The sequence below is a fragment of the Cebidichthys violaceus genome, unplaced genomic scaffold, assembly GCF_023349555.1.
Source record: "Cebidichthys violaceus isolate CVI_PGR_0920_01 unplaced genomic scaffold, fCebVio1.0.p SCAF_15, whole genome shotgun sequence".
Classification (NCBI taxonomy): Eukaryota; Metazoa; Chordata; class Actinopteri; order Perciformes; family Stichaeidae; genus Cebidichthys; species Cebidichthys violaceus.
Window position 1 is genome coordinate 6,033,163 of NW_027176318.1, and position 15,788 is coordinate 6,048,950.

Here is a 15,788-nt window from a genome sequence, read left to right on the forward strand (position 1 = left end):
ATGTCAAACTTGCCATTAGTGTATTTATAGTAAAATCTTAAAAATGTCTCCATATAATAGGATACATACTTATGACAAAATAAGCAACAATCATCATTTGGCTTTAATTATGAGGTTAATACTTTAAAAATGCTGTAAATTGTTACCAAATTGTGATTCAAATATTGCTCCTGATTGGTGACATCACCTCTTCCAAAAAACAGCAAGAACCAACTTGGATGATGTTTTTTAATGTGAAATGGAAAAAAAACTGTAAAAGTTTTGTAAAATAAAGGGTATTCATAAGTCACTGCTGACACTGTATGAATTTGATCGACGGCACACATGGAATGTACTGCAACATTTTTGTAAATCTCTAAAAGGAAGCTGAGAAATGATACAACTGCAACTTTTAATTTATTAAATTCAACTCTCCAAACAAGTGGACTGATCACAGTACAGTGGGAAACTACTGTGAAAAGGTTTTCTTATTCATCCATAATTGAGTGACAAGGTTTGTCTTTTATTCATGGATTTCTTCTTACTGACCAGTCTCCCACAAAAGAGCCATGTGAAGAAAATGGATATACACCCAAATCATTTTTTAGCTTGCATTATGACACTACAAACACATAATGGCATTTGTTTGGCTTGCTTGTACCACAGAGTGATAGTTTGTAGCGTGCAAGGTCATTGTTACTGTTTTTTGTAATTGCCAAGACACAAAAACTGGTAATTGTGGCATTGAAACAACTAACTTATGTATTAAAGTGCAAAAATGAAAAACATCACATGCAGAAACAATGACTGTACTCCATCTTTGGTTTAGCTGTAATAATCTAAACACAGATCCATTCATGATAAAGAAATATGACGCATGTTACGTGAACAAATCAGCCATCCATGTGTGGCAAAAAGGAATTTAGAGATCTATAAATACCTCGCATACTGACAAAAATTGTTCAAAATGTCCCACTTTAGATAAATTGCAAAGAACTGAAGAAAAGATCTCCTTGTAAGAATAAAAACAAAATATCTGTTTAATATATTTCATTTCCATATGCTCGTTTTCACTTCAACACTTGAGCGTATATATCCTCTGGCCTGTCAGCAGTCTGTGTTAAGCTCTTTACTGTCTTGGACATTTTGATCTGTGCATACAGTGCGTCTTGCTGCTGTCCACTGTCCTGCGCCGAGGCCGAGGACGGTTCAGGTCTCCAGTTGGAGAAGTTAATCTCTCCGTAATGGATGTCTCCTGTTTCTGTTTCTGTTGCTCTGGCTGACTCTTGAGCAGCTGACTCCTCCACTGTTAGGCTCTGTGATAAATGGACCAAACAACAAATGTTGTGAAGCACTTTCATCTATTTCCTTCAGTTCACCTCATTTGTCTCTCACTCAGTTCCCACTGCTATAAGACAGCGACAATCATCCACATAACCAGCTTTTAATGGACACAACAATAGAAACCCTTATTGCTATGGCAGTGGATTATTAATGTGGGTTTCTAACAGGATGTTTCATCTTCCTGTGTGTCTCCACATTTAGTCCCTCATGAACAATCTGTTGAGTCCACATCTCAAGAGTGCAGACAGTATGACTAGTTAGAAACATGCTCATAACACATAACTATCTAAAGTATTTAAGTTGTTTCCTACCTGTGTCTGTTGTGAAGTTGAGCGTTTTGACTTGAACCACCTGGAAGACATAAGAGAGCTGTCAGCTTCATTTTTCTGTGTAATAATAAAGTGCAATTTAGAAGCCGTCATTAAAAAACAGAAACAGACAATTGATAATACAATACAAAAAAGAGGAAATAGCTAAAAGCAAGTAATTTCACAGCATTGTTTGTGACCACCACAATATACCTGTTTGTATAAGACACATCTGATGCTCTAAAAGTGAATACAAGATTTTTGTGTCTGAGTATTGAAACTAAATGTGATTAAACTGTTCAATCATTCTGGACATCTGGTGGCCACTTCTTGTACTAACTGGTCTAACTAGACTAAAGGTCTAGTTCAGACTGGTTTTACATTAGAAGAAAATGATCTAAGGTTTTTTACACTGATTTGTCAACATTATGTTCAAAATTCTTTAATGACATCCAACATTTACATAACTTAGACATCCAATTAAGGAATCAAGTTGGGTGATATTGACAGACTCTCAAAAAAATAAATGTCATCTGCATAAAAATGAATGTCTGTGTTCTGTATGTGTATATCATGACCTTGAGGAAACATGTAGACAAAACAGTATGGCCCAGGTATAGAACCCTGAGGAACGCCACAAATACACCTTTGACTTCAAATAATCAGTTAAAACAAAAAGATATGAAAATAAATCAGACTCAGAGATTTTGGTCAGTTGAAGACATTCATTCAAAATAGAATAATACAGCATCAAATGTCAGAGCTGTAAAAAACAAACAGCTAATACTAACAAATCACAGATTAAAATGAGAAAGATATCTGTACAGAAATACAATCATTTTGAGTGGATACATCTGGATATGAAATTGATTTGAAGAACTTACCAAATGGCAACACACGCACAGATGAGAACAATGATTCCTCCAACAACTGCGACCCATGGTGACAAACTTTCAAGCTGTTGTACTCCTACAGAAACAAAACATTATAAGTGACCAAGTCAAGTTAAGAAGAATGCTCAGCTTGACTTCATAGAGTATTTTGCAAACGTATATGTAAAACAATGCTGCGTCACTAATGTTTGCAGACGTGATGTTAGCCAACAATAACTGCTCCTAATTCACAGGATGTAATACAGTTCTGTGTTTACCTTTAATAGTCAGATGGATCTCTGATGATGTTTGATTACCAAGATCATTGGTGGCCACACAGTGATAAACTCCTCCATCAGTGACATCAAAGCTGTAAAAGTCTCCTTCAGATACAGTGACGGGTCCATCTTTGCTGATCTTGAACCAGGTGAAGCGGCTGACAGGAGGATTGGCTCTGCTGGAGCAGGTCAGGTTCACCCGGCTACCTGCTGACACCAAACCTGGTGGACTGATGGACGCCGAGGTGTCCTTGGGAGCGTCTGAGGAGAATGTGAGATTAACTTTATGCATCCAAAGCAGCTGACATCCCATGAATCATCATGTGCTGACAGGATCCAATAACAAACACTCACATGAAACATTGAGAGTCGTTCTCTCCTCTGCTGTCTTGACATCTTTTCCTTCATTCACAGGATATCTGGCAGAACAGGTGATGATGAATCCATCATGTTCGTCTGACAGAGTGATGTTCTTCTGGATTTTAGTTGTGAAGGTTCGATCTTTGTTTTCCTCTGTCATGATGTGAGGGTCTTGTTGGAGGTTCCAGGTGAGTTTAGGAGGAGAGTGTGGACAGGGAGTGAAAGCTGAGCAGCTTATAGAGACAGACTCCTTCTCCTTCAGATCACCTGAGATCTCAATCCTGGGACTTGGAGGAGAATCTGTGGTTTCAAATCAAATACAGATTGTACACTGAAAAACACAGCGACAAGACCAGGAGTCTACTGCCATGCTAGCTGTACTCTTCTACATTTGAGAGCAAAATATTGTACTTTTACTCCACTAACAGCTTTTGGAATGTTATTTCCTAATATAAATAAAATAATGTGTGTTGTATTTCTGAGTTATTAACAGTTCCATCAAATAGACATTTCCCCTTTTGAACTTCTCACATGGTTTCATTTCAATAATTGTTTGAGTTTTAAAAAGGCAAAAAGTCTCCACTATTTCACAATGAAGCAAAGATTAGAGAAAAGTCCAAAATTTGAACACATATGAGAAGCAGAAATTACTTTTTTTCTCTTTTCCTCTCCCATTAATCACCTCACGACCCCTCAGATTTATCTTGTGACCCTCTGTAGGGGTAACATAAAATGTAAACTTACACTAATTAATGTAGATTTTGTACATTAATGATGGTAAATTGTCAAAAAAACTGAACACATGAGACTTCCCCTTTGTCAAGCATTAAATGCAAAAGTCTGCCTGAGCAGGCAGCTTTCTCATGGGACTATTAATAGTAGTGCACAAAAGAAAAATTCTATTAATATTCATGAAGTGTAAACATTTCATTGTCTGGTTGGTCTCTGTAGCAGATATTTACATTCACATTGAAGGTTAGCTTCAACTGATATCACTTTTTATTCTAAACAATAACATCATGGACTGACTGATAAAAACCAAACTCTCTTACCTAGAACTGTTATTTGAAGAGGATCACAAGAAGCTGTTGACAGAAATGGCCGGTTCTCAATCCTGAAGAAGTATTTGTTTGTGTATGATGTGATTAAACTGGAAAATAAAGTGGTGCAGTTTTTCTGACTCAGGTCTCCAGTAAGATTCATTGGATAGATGTTATCATTCCTGCTACTGTTGAAAATCACATTATCTGGTTTTTGGCCAAACTGAGGTTCAATTTTAATCCACACTCCGAAGGTTGTTCTTGCGCTGTTGAATTCCTCCTCTGATTTAGCGCTGAAGTTACATGGGATTTGCAAACAAGATCCAGTCAGTGCTTCCATCTCTTTAGGTGCAGTAATGAATAGATCTGGATTCTTATCACAAGTAGCCAAAGCACCTGTGAAACAGACTAATGATTAACAGTGGTGATTAACATGTGTAACAAAACATCAATCAGAAATATGCTTCAGCAGTAATATTTTGCATTGTGGTCTTTTTTCCGTGAACAGTTTTTGTATTGATTCATGTTTTTGGTTTTACATCAACTATGAGGTCGACCCCAGTGGTGACCAAACCCGTCTACATCTCCAAATAACTAAGTCAGTCTCGTCTCAGTGACAAAAGAGCTCAGGAAGAAAATACAGATTGTAACATTCACATGAATTTAGGGTAACATGATATGTGTCAAATAGTAAATGATTCAAGAGAAATACAAGTGACTGAAACAAAAGCTCACCTGAGAGAAAGAAGACACTCAGTAACATGTTGGCTGTCACCGTTCTCACAGACCGGACTGCCATGACACTCATCACCTGGATTCACAAACACAACAATGCAGTGGATTTTACGAAGCGTTCAACATGCTCTGTACAACCACAAGTTGTGTTAAGAGACCACCGCTCACAAGTCTGCAAATGTGTACGACTCAGAGTGTTAAATGAGAATCAAACCATGAATGTTGTCTCACCAAAGAAGCCCACATCAACAAGAGAGTGACAAACAGATGGTTGGTGGTTTTAAAGAGAAAATATTGATATTCATGAATTTCAACAGTCTAACAAACCAACTTCCTTTTTTAGCTGTCATAATTTAAAACCAAGTCAACTTTTTTTTAATTAAGAGCACAGAGCGAGTGCAGTTTTATTTTTTATCAGAGTTCTTCCCTTAACTGCTCATATCCTGTGAGTCTATATCTTCTATAATCGTTATATATTACATACATCCCAATAATTATAATAATAATAAAGACATGTAACAGCCAGTGACTTGAGTACAGTCACTGTGGATCACACTGAGCTTTATCTCTGTTGCTCTGCATCACAGGACTGATGAACCTCACAAACCTTTATTTGCGTTATTACAATTTTATCATTAAATAAATGACTCTCCCCAATAGATAAAACATTTCCTCACTCATACTTTCTGCTTCATCTTCATCTCAAATATCTATTAAAATCTTCAAAAAGTACATTTGATAAACACCAGCAGACAAAAGGTAAGGATAATTCTGTTTTATATTTCAAAAGAAAAACATGAAAATGTCCCATCAAGGAGCCCAGTTTCACACAGATTATTGAAGAAACTGTATCTGTTTTTGTTTTCCTTCATAAAGGAGCATAGAGGGGAAAATACTGGAATCCATGAGAAGCAGTGGAAAATGACTCACCAAGCAGTCAGAAAAATATAAGGCACTCAATGACATGAATAATACGGAAAAGACTCAGAATAACTAGAATTAAATATATCATAACTAGATCGAATAGAAATATTAAAATAAAATATAGAAAGATGGTTTTCTACCATTTGCCATTTGATCCTAAAATGATTGATTGTAGCAGACATCAACTTACATTGGAGTGAGTGTTTTTTCCTCAGTGCAGCCGTTCTGTCTGACCAGGTCCATGCAGAAGTCACAGGTCTATGAACCAAGATGGACTGTGAAAGGAAGGAGGAGTTAATGGAAGGTGGGTCAAAATATTACTGCTGGTGTTCCTGCAAATGGTAAATAAAGCTATAATTCACACACTTATAAAGCTATAATTCACAAACTCTGGACAGACCTTACCAGGTCTGTCCAGAGTTTTCCCCCACCCTCTGAACCAATTCACAACTAGATGGTGATCAGTTGACAGCTCCGCCCTTCTCTTCACCCGAGTGTCCAAAACATACGGCCTCAGATCCGATGATACGATAACAAAATCGATCATCGACCTTCGGCCTAGGGTGCTCTGGTACCACGTACACTTATGAACATGCTTGTGCTCGAACATGGTGTTCGTTATGGACAATCCATGACTAGCACAGAAGTCCAACAATAAACGACCGCTCGGATTTAGATCAGGGAGGCCGTTCCTCCCAATCGCGCCTCTCCAGGTATCCCCATCGTTGCCCACGTGCGCGTTGAAATCCCCCAGCAGAACTATGGAGTCCCTCACTGGAGCCCCATACAGGACTCCAGTCAGAGTTTCTAAGAAGGCCGAATACTCTGAACTGTTGTTCGGTGCATATGCAGTTTTCCCCCCCATAACCCGCAGGTGTAGGGAGGCGACCCTCACGTCCACCGGGGTAAACTCCGACGCAGCGGCACTCAGCCGGGGATTTGTGAGTATCCCCACACCCGCCTGGCGCCTCACACCCTGGGCAACTCCAGAGAAGAAAAGACTCCAACCCCAATCCAGGAGTACGGTTCCAGAACCAATGCAGTGCGTAGAGGTAAGCCCCACCAGATCTAACTGGTAGCATTCCACCTCCCGCACAAGCTCCGGCTCCTTCCCCCACAGAGAGGTGACGTTCCACGACCCCAGAGCCAGCCTTTGCCGCCCGGGTCTGGTCCGTTGAGGTCCCTGGCCTTCACTGCCACCCATGGGGCAGCGCACCCGACCCCAGCGATTCCTCTCGCAGGTGGTGAGCCCACAGGATGGAGAGGAGGGGGGTGCCACGTTGCTGCTTCGGACTGTGCCCGGCCGGGCTCCGTGGCAAACCCGGCCACCAGGCGCTCGCCCTCCGACTGGGCCTGGCTCCAGACGTGGCACATGAATATGCATGCCATGCATCCCAATTTTGAGGACATTTTGAATGCCCTGACTGATCACTGGCTGGCTTCTGTGACATTTGGCGTCAGATGAGACTGTTGATAGTCTACAGTAGTTAAAGGTATGGGCCACGGTGTTTGTAGTTTAAGCCAAAGCTGCCGCGACAACATTATAAACCTACTAATAGAACCAAAACTAACTTACCTTGAACTGTTATTTGAAGAGGATCACAGGAAGCTGTTGCAATGAATGGTTTGTTCTCAGCTCTGAAGAAATATACGTCTGTGTACGTTTTGAGTAAACTGGGAAATAAAGTGGTTTCCAGTAAAACTCATCGGATATGTGGTAACTGTCCCACTACTGTTGAAAATCACATTGTTTGGCTTGGGGCCAAACCTGGAGTCATTCTTAATCCACACAAGAAGTTTGTTCTTGTGCTGGTGAATTCCTCACCTTGTCCAGCGCTGAAGTTTTCTTACCAAATGAGCCCACAGCCAGAAAAAATATAGTGCGATGTTTTTAGAGTCCAATGAAGAAATTAGGTATCTTTAGCAGAACTTCAACTAACCACCTAACCATGAAAGAAAGCAGACTTGCTGTTTAAGAAATGCAGTACAATGCTTGGTTTCACATCCCCCATGACTAACATTGTGCAGAATTACAGGCAGTTTTGTGAATGAGGAAGTCAGATATGATGACATCTTCAGATCTTTGTTACAAATGACACGACTCATTGCAAGCATTCATGTCTATATTTCACATAACGCATATAACATAATAATAATGACATATTTGAACAGGTGAAAGCATGAACTTCATGTATTTTACACGTACAGAAACCGTAATGCTGACTTCTGCACATTATATCAGCAGTTACCTCCACAGTTACATAGCAATCATGAGTCTGTGAATACATGCTAAAGGATAAAATAAGTGACAACACTTTCTGCTGATTGAAACGCATCATTTTTGATTTTATTTAACACACTTTACATGCATCCAATGGAAACATCAGCTAAGCAATAGAAATGATTTACATGGTCCAGGCATGTGTTTTGTATCTTAAGAACAAATAATAAAATCAGGTGCCAGGAATCAGTTTAACATGAGATAAAATATGAAAGAGGATGTTTTTACTTTTGTGTTATGATGATTTAAACAAAGACACACAGTGCAGAGAAAGCACATATAAACATGATTCACCGTTCCTCTTTAAAGAATGGAAGACCGTTAAGTATTAAGAGAAAATCTACACACATTGTTGTAAGTGGCACACTAAGACTAATGAATACAGAACTTATAATACAGTTGTCGTTTCATAACATCTTCTTCCTCTTCTGGCTCATGATGGACGTAACTCAACCACGCTGTTAACATAGTCCGCTTCTACTGCGCGCTGCAGCGGAAAGAGTTTTAGTTACTGCCAAGATGAAAACAGATGCAACATGTCTTTTGTGTTCCAGATGTGTCACTGTCACAAGGCCTCACATTATAGAACAGCAGATGGAGCAATCCACCACCTAAATTAGGCCCTCAAAGAACATGTTAAACCTCACAGACACACACACACACACACACACACACACACACACACACACACACACACACACACACACACACACACACACACACACACACACACACACACACACACACACACACACACACACACACACACACGATAATGTTTGCCATATCATCTTCATGAGGTGATAACATGTCAATGTTGTGTTTACAGCTTGTTGGACTGCCCCTTAATACATTAATGCAGGTTTAATGTTGTTTTGACTTTGTTTTGTTTCAATAGTTTTTTATTTAATTTTTGTCGCTATTCATTTCTGATGTTCTGTTTTTACGGATGAATAAATGGAACCACTTTATGAAGCTTTCACGGTAAACAGTTTAACAAAGAAAGCATCCAGCAGATCCAGAGCATCATTAGCATTCATTTGGAGACGTGCTTCATTGCATTGCAGTGGTCTGCTGTTGGTGGAGACTCTGGTCTTTAAACATTATCACAACATTGAAGGATTATTCCTGTATTCTTGTTGTAAATCAAAACAAGGACATCTACAAATAAAACCTTGCTAATTGATTCTTAAGAGTTACATTAAGAGCTATTTAAGGTGGATTCTTCCCTCTTCCTGAGACCTGCAGACAGTTAAGTTACCTGATCATGAAATAGCTCTCCTCATCTGATATCTTACCTTCTGTGGTTTGATGGAGCGTCTTGATCTGAACCAGCTGGATGAAAAGGAAGAATGAATGAATTTGTTGGTAACATTTTATAACTATAATATTTCATAAACATACTTTGTAATGCATTTCCTTTCAGCACTGCTTCATTATGCATTTTATGATGACATATAAGGTCCAGTATCATAATAATTTATAATTGCTGGTCATTTACTGACATTTGGAAGGATAGTAGTGCATTATATTTCTCATAGTTACAATACATTATACTTGTTTTAAAAATCATTGCACTCACTGTTATAATGCATTATAATGAGGTTATACGTTACTCTGTGGTTATTGTTTTGATTTAAGTGAACATGTTGTGTGTTGTTATTTAGTAGATTTAATGACATATTTCTTCACTTTTCTTGAAGCAAACAGTGCCCACTTAGAGTAACTTATGATCACATTATAATGCATTATTAAAAGATTATGATGTATAACAACAACGGGAATTATAATACACTATGATCCTTGCAAATGTCAGTAAGTGACTAGCAGGTATGAAGTGTTATACTTGACCTTATACATCACTGTAAAATGCTTTATAATGTGTATGATTATAGTTATCATCGTTATGAATATTGATGATGTATTATGCATTAATGCATTACAAATGTGTTCATAATGTATTATAGACATGGGCTTAGAGAGTAGAAAGTGTTACATTTTTGGCGGTTGTTTTGTAATGACAATGATCTGTCTCATACATTCCAACCACATTTAAAATGAGACCAGCTGGTGTGAATCTGCAGACGACCGTATTGTAGAAAAGTTTGTCTCACCACTCAAAGATGACCAATGTACTGACGAGCATTACGATTCCCAGGATCTTCACTATGACTTGAGCACCAACCCGTTGATCGCCTGCAACACAACAGCATGGTCACCTTCTAAAATGTTATGACTCTAAAACATCTGAAATAATAATTCCTGCAGTTACCTTCAAATACCAACTGACGTCCAGTCGATAGCTGAATGTCCAGCTCATTTCTACATCCACAATAATACAATCTGCCTCGATCACTGCTGCTCACTTTAAAGCCATGAATCTGTTCATCAACTTTAATCATTGCCAGTCTGCCATCATTGATCATGAAGCACACAAAGGTGTCAATGGGAGGGTTTCCTCTGCAGGAGCAGGTCAGGTTCACCAAGCTGCCAACTGACACTGGATCAGTGGGACTGATGACCACTGAGGTGTCCCTGGGAGGGTCTGGAAGATTTAGCACATAATGATGAGAAAAGATCAGCTGTCGTGCCATCTGCTTTCAATCTTTATAAAACAAACACTTACAGTAAACATTGAGAGTGTTTCTCTCCTGCTCAGCTTGACTTCATAGAGTATTTTGCAAACGTATATGTAAAACAATGCTGAGTCACTAATGTTTGTAGACGTGATGTTAGCCAACAATAACTGCTCCTAATTCACAGGATGTAATACAGTTCTGTGTTTACCTTTAATAGTCAGATGGATCTCTGATGATGTTTGATTACCAAGATCATTGGTGGCCACACAGTGATAAACTCCTCCATCAGTGACATTAAAGCTGTAAAAGTCTCCTTCAGATACAGTGACGGGTCCATCTTTGCTGATCTTTAACCAGGTGAAGCGGCTAACGGGAGGATTGGCTCTGCTGGAGCAGGTCAGGTTCACCCGGCTACCTGCTGACACCAAACCTGGTGGACTGATGGACGCCGAGGTGTTCTTGGGAGCGTCTGAGGAGAATGTGACGGAGATGTGAAGTAAGAGAGCAGCATCAGAGCCTGAACGAGATCCTTAAGAGAGAAGAATCGTCATGTGCTGACAGGATCCAATAACAAACACTCACATGAAACATTGAGAGTCGTTCTCTCCTCTGCTGTCTTGACATCTTTTCCTTCATTCACAGGATATCTGGCAGAACAGGTGATGATGGATCCATCATGTTCGTCTGACAGAGTGATGTTCTTCTGGATTTTAGTTGTGAAGGTTCGATCTTTTTTTTCCACTGTCATGATGTGAGGGTCTTGTTGGAGGTTCCAGGTGAGTTTAGGAGGAGAGTGTGGACAGGGAGTGAAAGCTGAGCAGCTTATAGAGACAGACTCCTTCTCCTTCAGATCACCTGAGATCTCAATCCTGGGACTTGGAGGAGAATCTGTGGTTTCAAATCAAATACAGATTGTACACTGAAAAACACAGCGACAAGACCAGGAGTCTACTGCCATGCTAGCAGTACTCTTCTACATTTGAGAGCAAAATATTGTACTTTTACTCCACTAACAGCTTTTGGATTGTGATTCCTTATTTTAAAAAAGAAGAACGTGTTTGTTCGGGGCATCTTGTCATTTTTCTGATGTTTCTGAGTTGTTAACAGAAATTACTTTTTTTCTCTCTTTTCTCTCCCATTAATCACCTCACAACCCCTCAGATTTATCTTGTGACCCTCTGTAGGGTAACATAAAATGTAAACTTACACTAATGAATGTAGATGTTTTACATCAATGATGGTAAATTGAAAAAAAAAAACTAAACTCATGAGACTTCCTCTTTTTCAAGTGTTAAATGCAAAGGTCCACATGAACAGGCAGCTTTCTCATGGGACTATTAATAGTAGTGCACTAAAAAAATCACATTAATATCCATGAAGTGTAAACATTTCATTGTCTGGTTGGTCTCTGTAGCAGATATTTATATTCACATTGAAGGTTAGCTTCAACTGATATCACTTTTTATTCTAAACAATAACATCATGGACTGACTGATAAAAACCAAACTCTCTTACCTAGAACTGTTATTTGAAGAGGATCACAAGAAGCTGTTGCAACAAATGGCCAGTTCTCAATCCTGAAGTAGTATTTGTCTGTGTATGATGTGATTAAACTGGAAAATAAAGTGGTGCAGTTTTTCTGACTCAGGTCTCCAATTAGATTCATTGGATAGATGTTATCATTCCTGCTACTGTTGAAAATCACATTGTCTGGATTAGAAAACTGAGGTTCATTTTTAATCCACACTCCGAAGGTTGTTCTTGCGCTGCTGAATTCCTCCTCTGATTTAATAACTCTGAAGTTACATGGGATTTGCAAACAAGATCCAGTCAGTGCTTCCATCTCTTTAGGTGCAGTAATTAATAGAGCTAGATTCTTATCACAATCAGCCAAAGCACCTGTGAAACAGATTATGTTATCCAGATACACCCGAGGGTCCCCCATTTGGACGCAGAGTACATCAAAACTTAGAGAGTTTTGTGTTAAAAGTAACTGGCAGAGAACCCACGAAGAACGAATATAGTGATGTTATAGTTCTGCAGAAACCTCAGCGTCCTGGGAACAACATGAACTAGGTCACTTCTACATGAGACAAACACATCTCCCATCAGCCAAGCAAACAAATAACAAAATATCATAAATCATACTCGATATGACTGGGACAGACCGGAGAAAAAGGCTGCTACACTCCGTTAGCAACGTGCTACCTACGAACATGCAGCATGAAAAAGCACGAGCGCCTGACGGAGATTACGGACATAGTTTCCATTTCTCTCCCCGGTAAACCATCGCAGAGATATTCAGCTTCGAACACAAAAAGTCACACAGCTTTCATCGAATATTGTACTTACTTTTGGTCGAATCTCAGCGAAAAAATGGAATATCTCCGTACTTCCACTTCATGTTTGTCCAGCTGCTGGTGCTCCGTGTGAATCCGTTCGATTCGTGTCTCTCCGACACTCCTCGGATTCTTGGGAGGGTTGGAAGCTCAGCAAATCAGATTTCAGAGCTGGACCTTTTTGAGCTTTATTGGCTAATAGTGCTGTCAATCATCTAGCTTTCAATTCCAGGCAATTCTATTGGCTCCTACGGTTCGAAGGATGTCTCAATGGTGAAAATCGGAGAAGGGGGGGCTGAGATACAGCCCTGAACAGAGAGTCGAAGCAGGATTTGACCTTAAACTAAATAACTAAAAAGGGCATAGAAAGAGCTTAAAACACTCAAAAAAGGTCCAATCTTCGGTCTATTGATTCAATGAACATCATGAGTGATACATAGAAGTGATATAGAGTGTTTTTGAATTTTAAAAATACTTTTTTATTCAAATCTTGGAGTATTTGATCAGTTTTCTAATTTGAAATGCTCTATATTTCATAAATGTTTCACTGTATCTATGTATAGCTGTGTATATAGAGCCTATATCAGTTGTTCTAAGAGCCCAGCATATTAAAAGTCTTGGATACCCATACTTTCCAAAAAACAATACCCTAAAAGTGCTGTTTTTCAAGATCGAGCTTTTGAGTTTTCCAAGTTCTGCTGTGTTCCATCCTTATCTTATGTGAACCAGTAACATGTATTCTGATAGTTCCATGATTTTTCTCATCTCAAAAATATATAAAAAAAGTTTTTTTTTTATTTTTTTTTTTTATTTTTATTTTTTTTTTTATACAATTAATTAGGTATTTCTTATCTTTATTCGAGCTGAGGCCTGCAAATAGGCCTCGTTTTTAAAAGGTTTTAATGATTAACAGTGGTGATTAACATGTGTAACAACACATCAACAAAACATGAAGAGAAATATGCTTCAACAATAATATTTTGCATTGTGGTCTTTTTTTCCGTGAACAGTTTTTGTATTGATTCATGTTTTTGGTTTTACATCAACTATGAGGTCGACCCCAGTGGTGACCAAACCCGTCTACATCTCCAAATAACTAAGTCAGCCTCGTCTCAGTGACAAAAGAGCTCATGAAGAAAATACAGATTGTAACATTCACATGAATTTAGGGTAACATGATATGTGTCAAATAGTAAATGATTCAAGAGAAATACAAGTGACTGAACCAAAAGCTCACCTGAGAGAAAGAAGACACTCAGTAACATGTTGGCTGTCACCGTTCTCACAGACCGGACTGCCATGACACTCATCACCTGGATTCACAAACACAACAATGCAGTGGATTTTACGAAGCGTTCAACGTGCTCTGTACAACCACAAGTTGTGTTAAGAGACCACCGCTCACAAGTCTGCAAATGTGTACGACTCAGAGTGTTAGATGAGAATCAAACCATGAATGTTGTCTCACCAAAGAAGCCCACATCAACAAGAGAGTGACAAATAGATGGTTGGTGGTTTTAAAGAGAAAATCATGCAATTCATGAATTTCAACAGTCTAATAAACCAACTTCCTTTTTTAGCTGTTGTAATTTAAAACCAAGTTGACTTTTTTTGAATTAAGAGCACAGAGCGAGTGCAGTTTTATTTTTTATCAGAGTTCTTCCCTTAACTGCTCATATCCTGTGAGTCTATATCTTCTATAATCTTTATATATTACATATTCAAAAGTACATTTGATAAACACCAGCAGACAAAAGGTAAGGATTATTCTGTTTTATATTTCAAAAGAAAATGTCATGAAAATGTCCCATCAAGGAGCCCAGTTTCACACAGATTATTGAAGAAACTGTATCTGTTGTTGTTTTCCTTCATAAAGGAGCATAGAGGGGAAAATACTGGAATCCATGAGAAGCAGTGGAAAATGACTCGCCAAGCAGTCAGAAAAATATAAGGCACTCAATGGCATGAATAATACAGAAAAGGCTCAGATGGGCAGCTACTCTTTACAACGTATTGATATTTTATCCACCCATGAGTCCTGACACACAGACTGGCACGGAAAAACCTGGCAGCAAGGTAACACCGGAGTGAAAGTGTAAAGTGTCCTGCTTGTAGTTCAGCAGTTCTAGAGGAGATTAATTGAATTCTCAGCAGTTTTACTGATTTAATTTGAGATTGAATCATGTTTGTTTCTTTGCCAACAAAGACATCAGTTATAATTGATGTTAGGCCTAAAACAGAGCAGGCAAAGCTCATATCAAACGTTTAAATATTACTCTTTCATCACAGACTCTCTGGATAAATCAAACTAATATGTAAAGAGTAAACTGAACAGCCATAGTGCAACAGTGCCATCTAGAAAGGACCCGGCGACCCGCGCCTTCCTCTGGCCCGGCTTCGGCGAGAACGCCCGCGCACTGGAGTGGATCTTCAAGCGCTGAGCTGAAGGCACTGGAGGACCGAGTGCACAATTAAAACGCTACGGACAGGAAGTTCAAGCAGAAACAGGGCGGTAGTCACTGATGACTCAGGATTCAGATCGTTAGGGTGCACTCAAGAGTCACTGGCTGGGTCTACATTCACAGAGAACTTAGTTCTGTCACCATAGTTTGGGTTTCATCCATGAAATGCAGGTATGAGAGAGTTCTAGTACTCGCTGGTCAGTCAAAGATGGTTTACGCCTCAAAAAGACCAATAGCCAGGCCAGTAGTTAACTTTCTCTGTGTGTGAAAACAACCAGTGACTCTTG

General features: G+C 39.1%; 2 protein-coding genes across 5 annotated transcripts; both read right to left on the reverse strand.

Moving 5' to 3' along the window:
* Positions 1-214: 214 nt before the first annotated feature.
* On the reverse strand, positions 215-7,804 carry LOC137871747 (myelin-associated glycoprotein-like). Of its 2 annotated transcripts, none has more exons than XM_068709683.1 (9): positions 7,417-7,804; positions 6,031-6,115; positions 4,917-4,992; positions 4,194-4,577; positions 3,136-3,441; positions 2,782-3,042; positions 2,516-2,600; positions 1,635-1,674; positions 215-1,295 (listed from the first exon to the last, which is right to left on the reverse strand). In XM_068709683.1, the coding sequence occupies exons 3-9, from the start codon at positions 4,987-4,989 to the stop codon at positions 1,050-1,052; spliced, it is 1,395 nt and encodes a 464-aa protein (XP_068565784.1). In that variant the 5' UTR covers positions 4,990-4,992; positions 6,031-6,115; positions 7,417-7,804; the 3' UTR covers positions 215-1,049. The 2 variants fall into 2 exon arrangements, with proteins under 2 accessions (XP_068565784.1, XP_068565783.1); XM_068709682.1 differs by having other exon boundaries at positions 4,194-4,589.
* Positions 7,805-8,165: 361 nt separating this feature from the next.
* Positions 8,166-14,349, reverse strand: LOC137871748 (myelin-associated glycoprotein-like). 3 transcript variants are annotated; one of them, XM_068709684.1, is made up of 8 exons: positions 14,277-14,349; positions 12,216-12,599; positions 11,283-11,588; positions 10,909-11,169; positions 10,394-10,666; positions 10,236-10,317; positions 9,420-9,456; positions 8,166-8,608 (listed from the first exon to the last, which is right to left on the reverse strand). In XM_068709684.1, the coding sequence occupies exons 1-8, from the start codon at positions 14,347-14,349 to the stop codon at positions 8,555-8,557; spliced, it is 1,470 nt and encodes a 489-aa protein (XP_068565785.1). In that variant the 3' UTR covers positions 8,166-8,554. The 3 variants fall into 3 exon arrangements, with proteins under 3 accessions (XP_068565785.1, XP_068565786.1, XP_068565787.1); XM_068709685.1 differs by lacking the exon at positions 10,909-11,169; XM_068709686.1 differs by lacking the exon at positions 10,394-10,666.
* Positions 14,350-15,788: the final 1,439 nt, after the last annotated feature.

Bases quoted from the DNA above. Each gene is read 5' to 3' on its own strand.
- LOC137871747 (XM_068709682.1), bottom strand. From the start codon at position 4,989: ATGAGTGTCATGGCAGTCCGGTCTGTGAGAACGGTGACAGCCAACATG. The intron at 2,601-2,781 runs GTAAACACAGAA...TTGTTTCTGTAG, and splicing joins GATCCATCTGACTATTAAAG to GAGTACAACAGCTTGAAAGT. The intron at 1,296-1,634 runs GTAGGAAACAAC...CATTTATCACAG, and splicing joins CAACTTCACAACAGACACAG to AGCCTAACAGTGGAGGAGTC.
- LOC137871748 (XM_068709684.1), bottom strand. From the start codon at position 14,349: ATGAGTGTCATGGCAGTCCGGTCTGTGAGAACGGTGACAGCCAACATG. The intron at 12,600-14,276 runs GTGAGCTTTTGG...TCTGTTTCACAG, and splicing joins GAGTGTCTTCTTTCTCTCAG to GTGCTTTGGCTGATTGTGAT. The intron at 10,667-10,908 runs GTAAACACAGAA...TAAATCTTCCAG, and splicing joins GATCCATCTGACTATTAAAG to ACCCTCCCAGGGACACCTCA.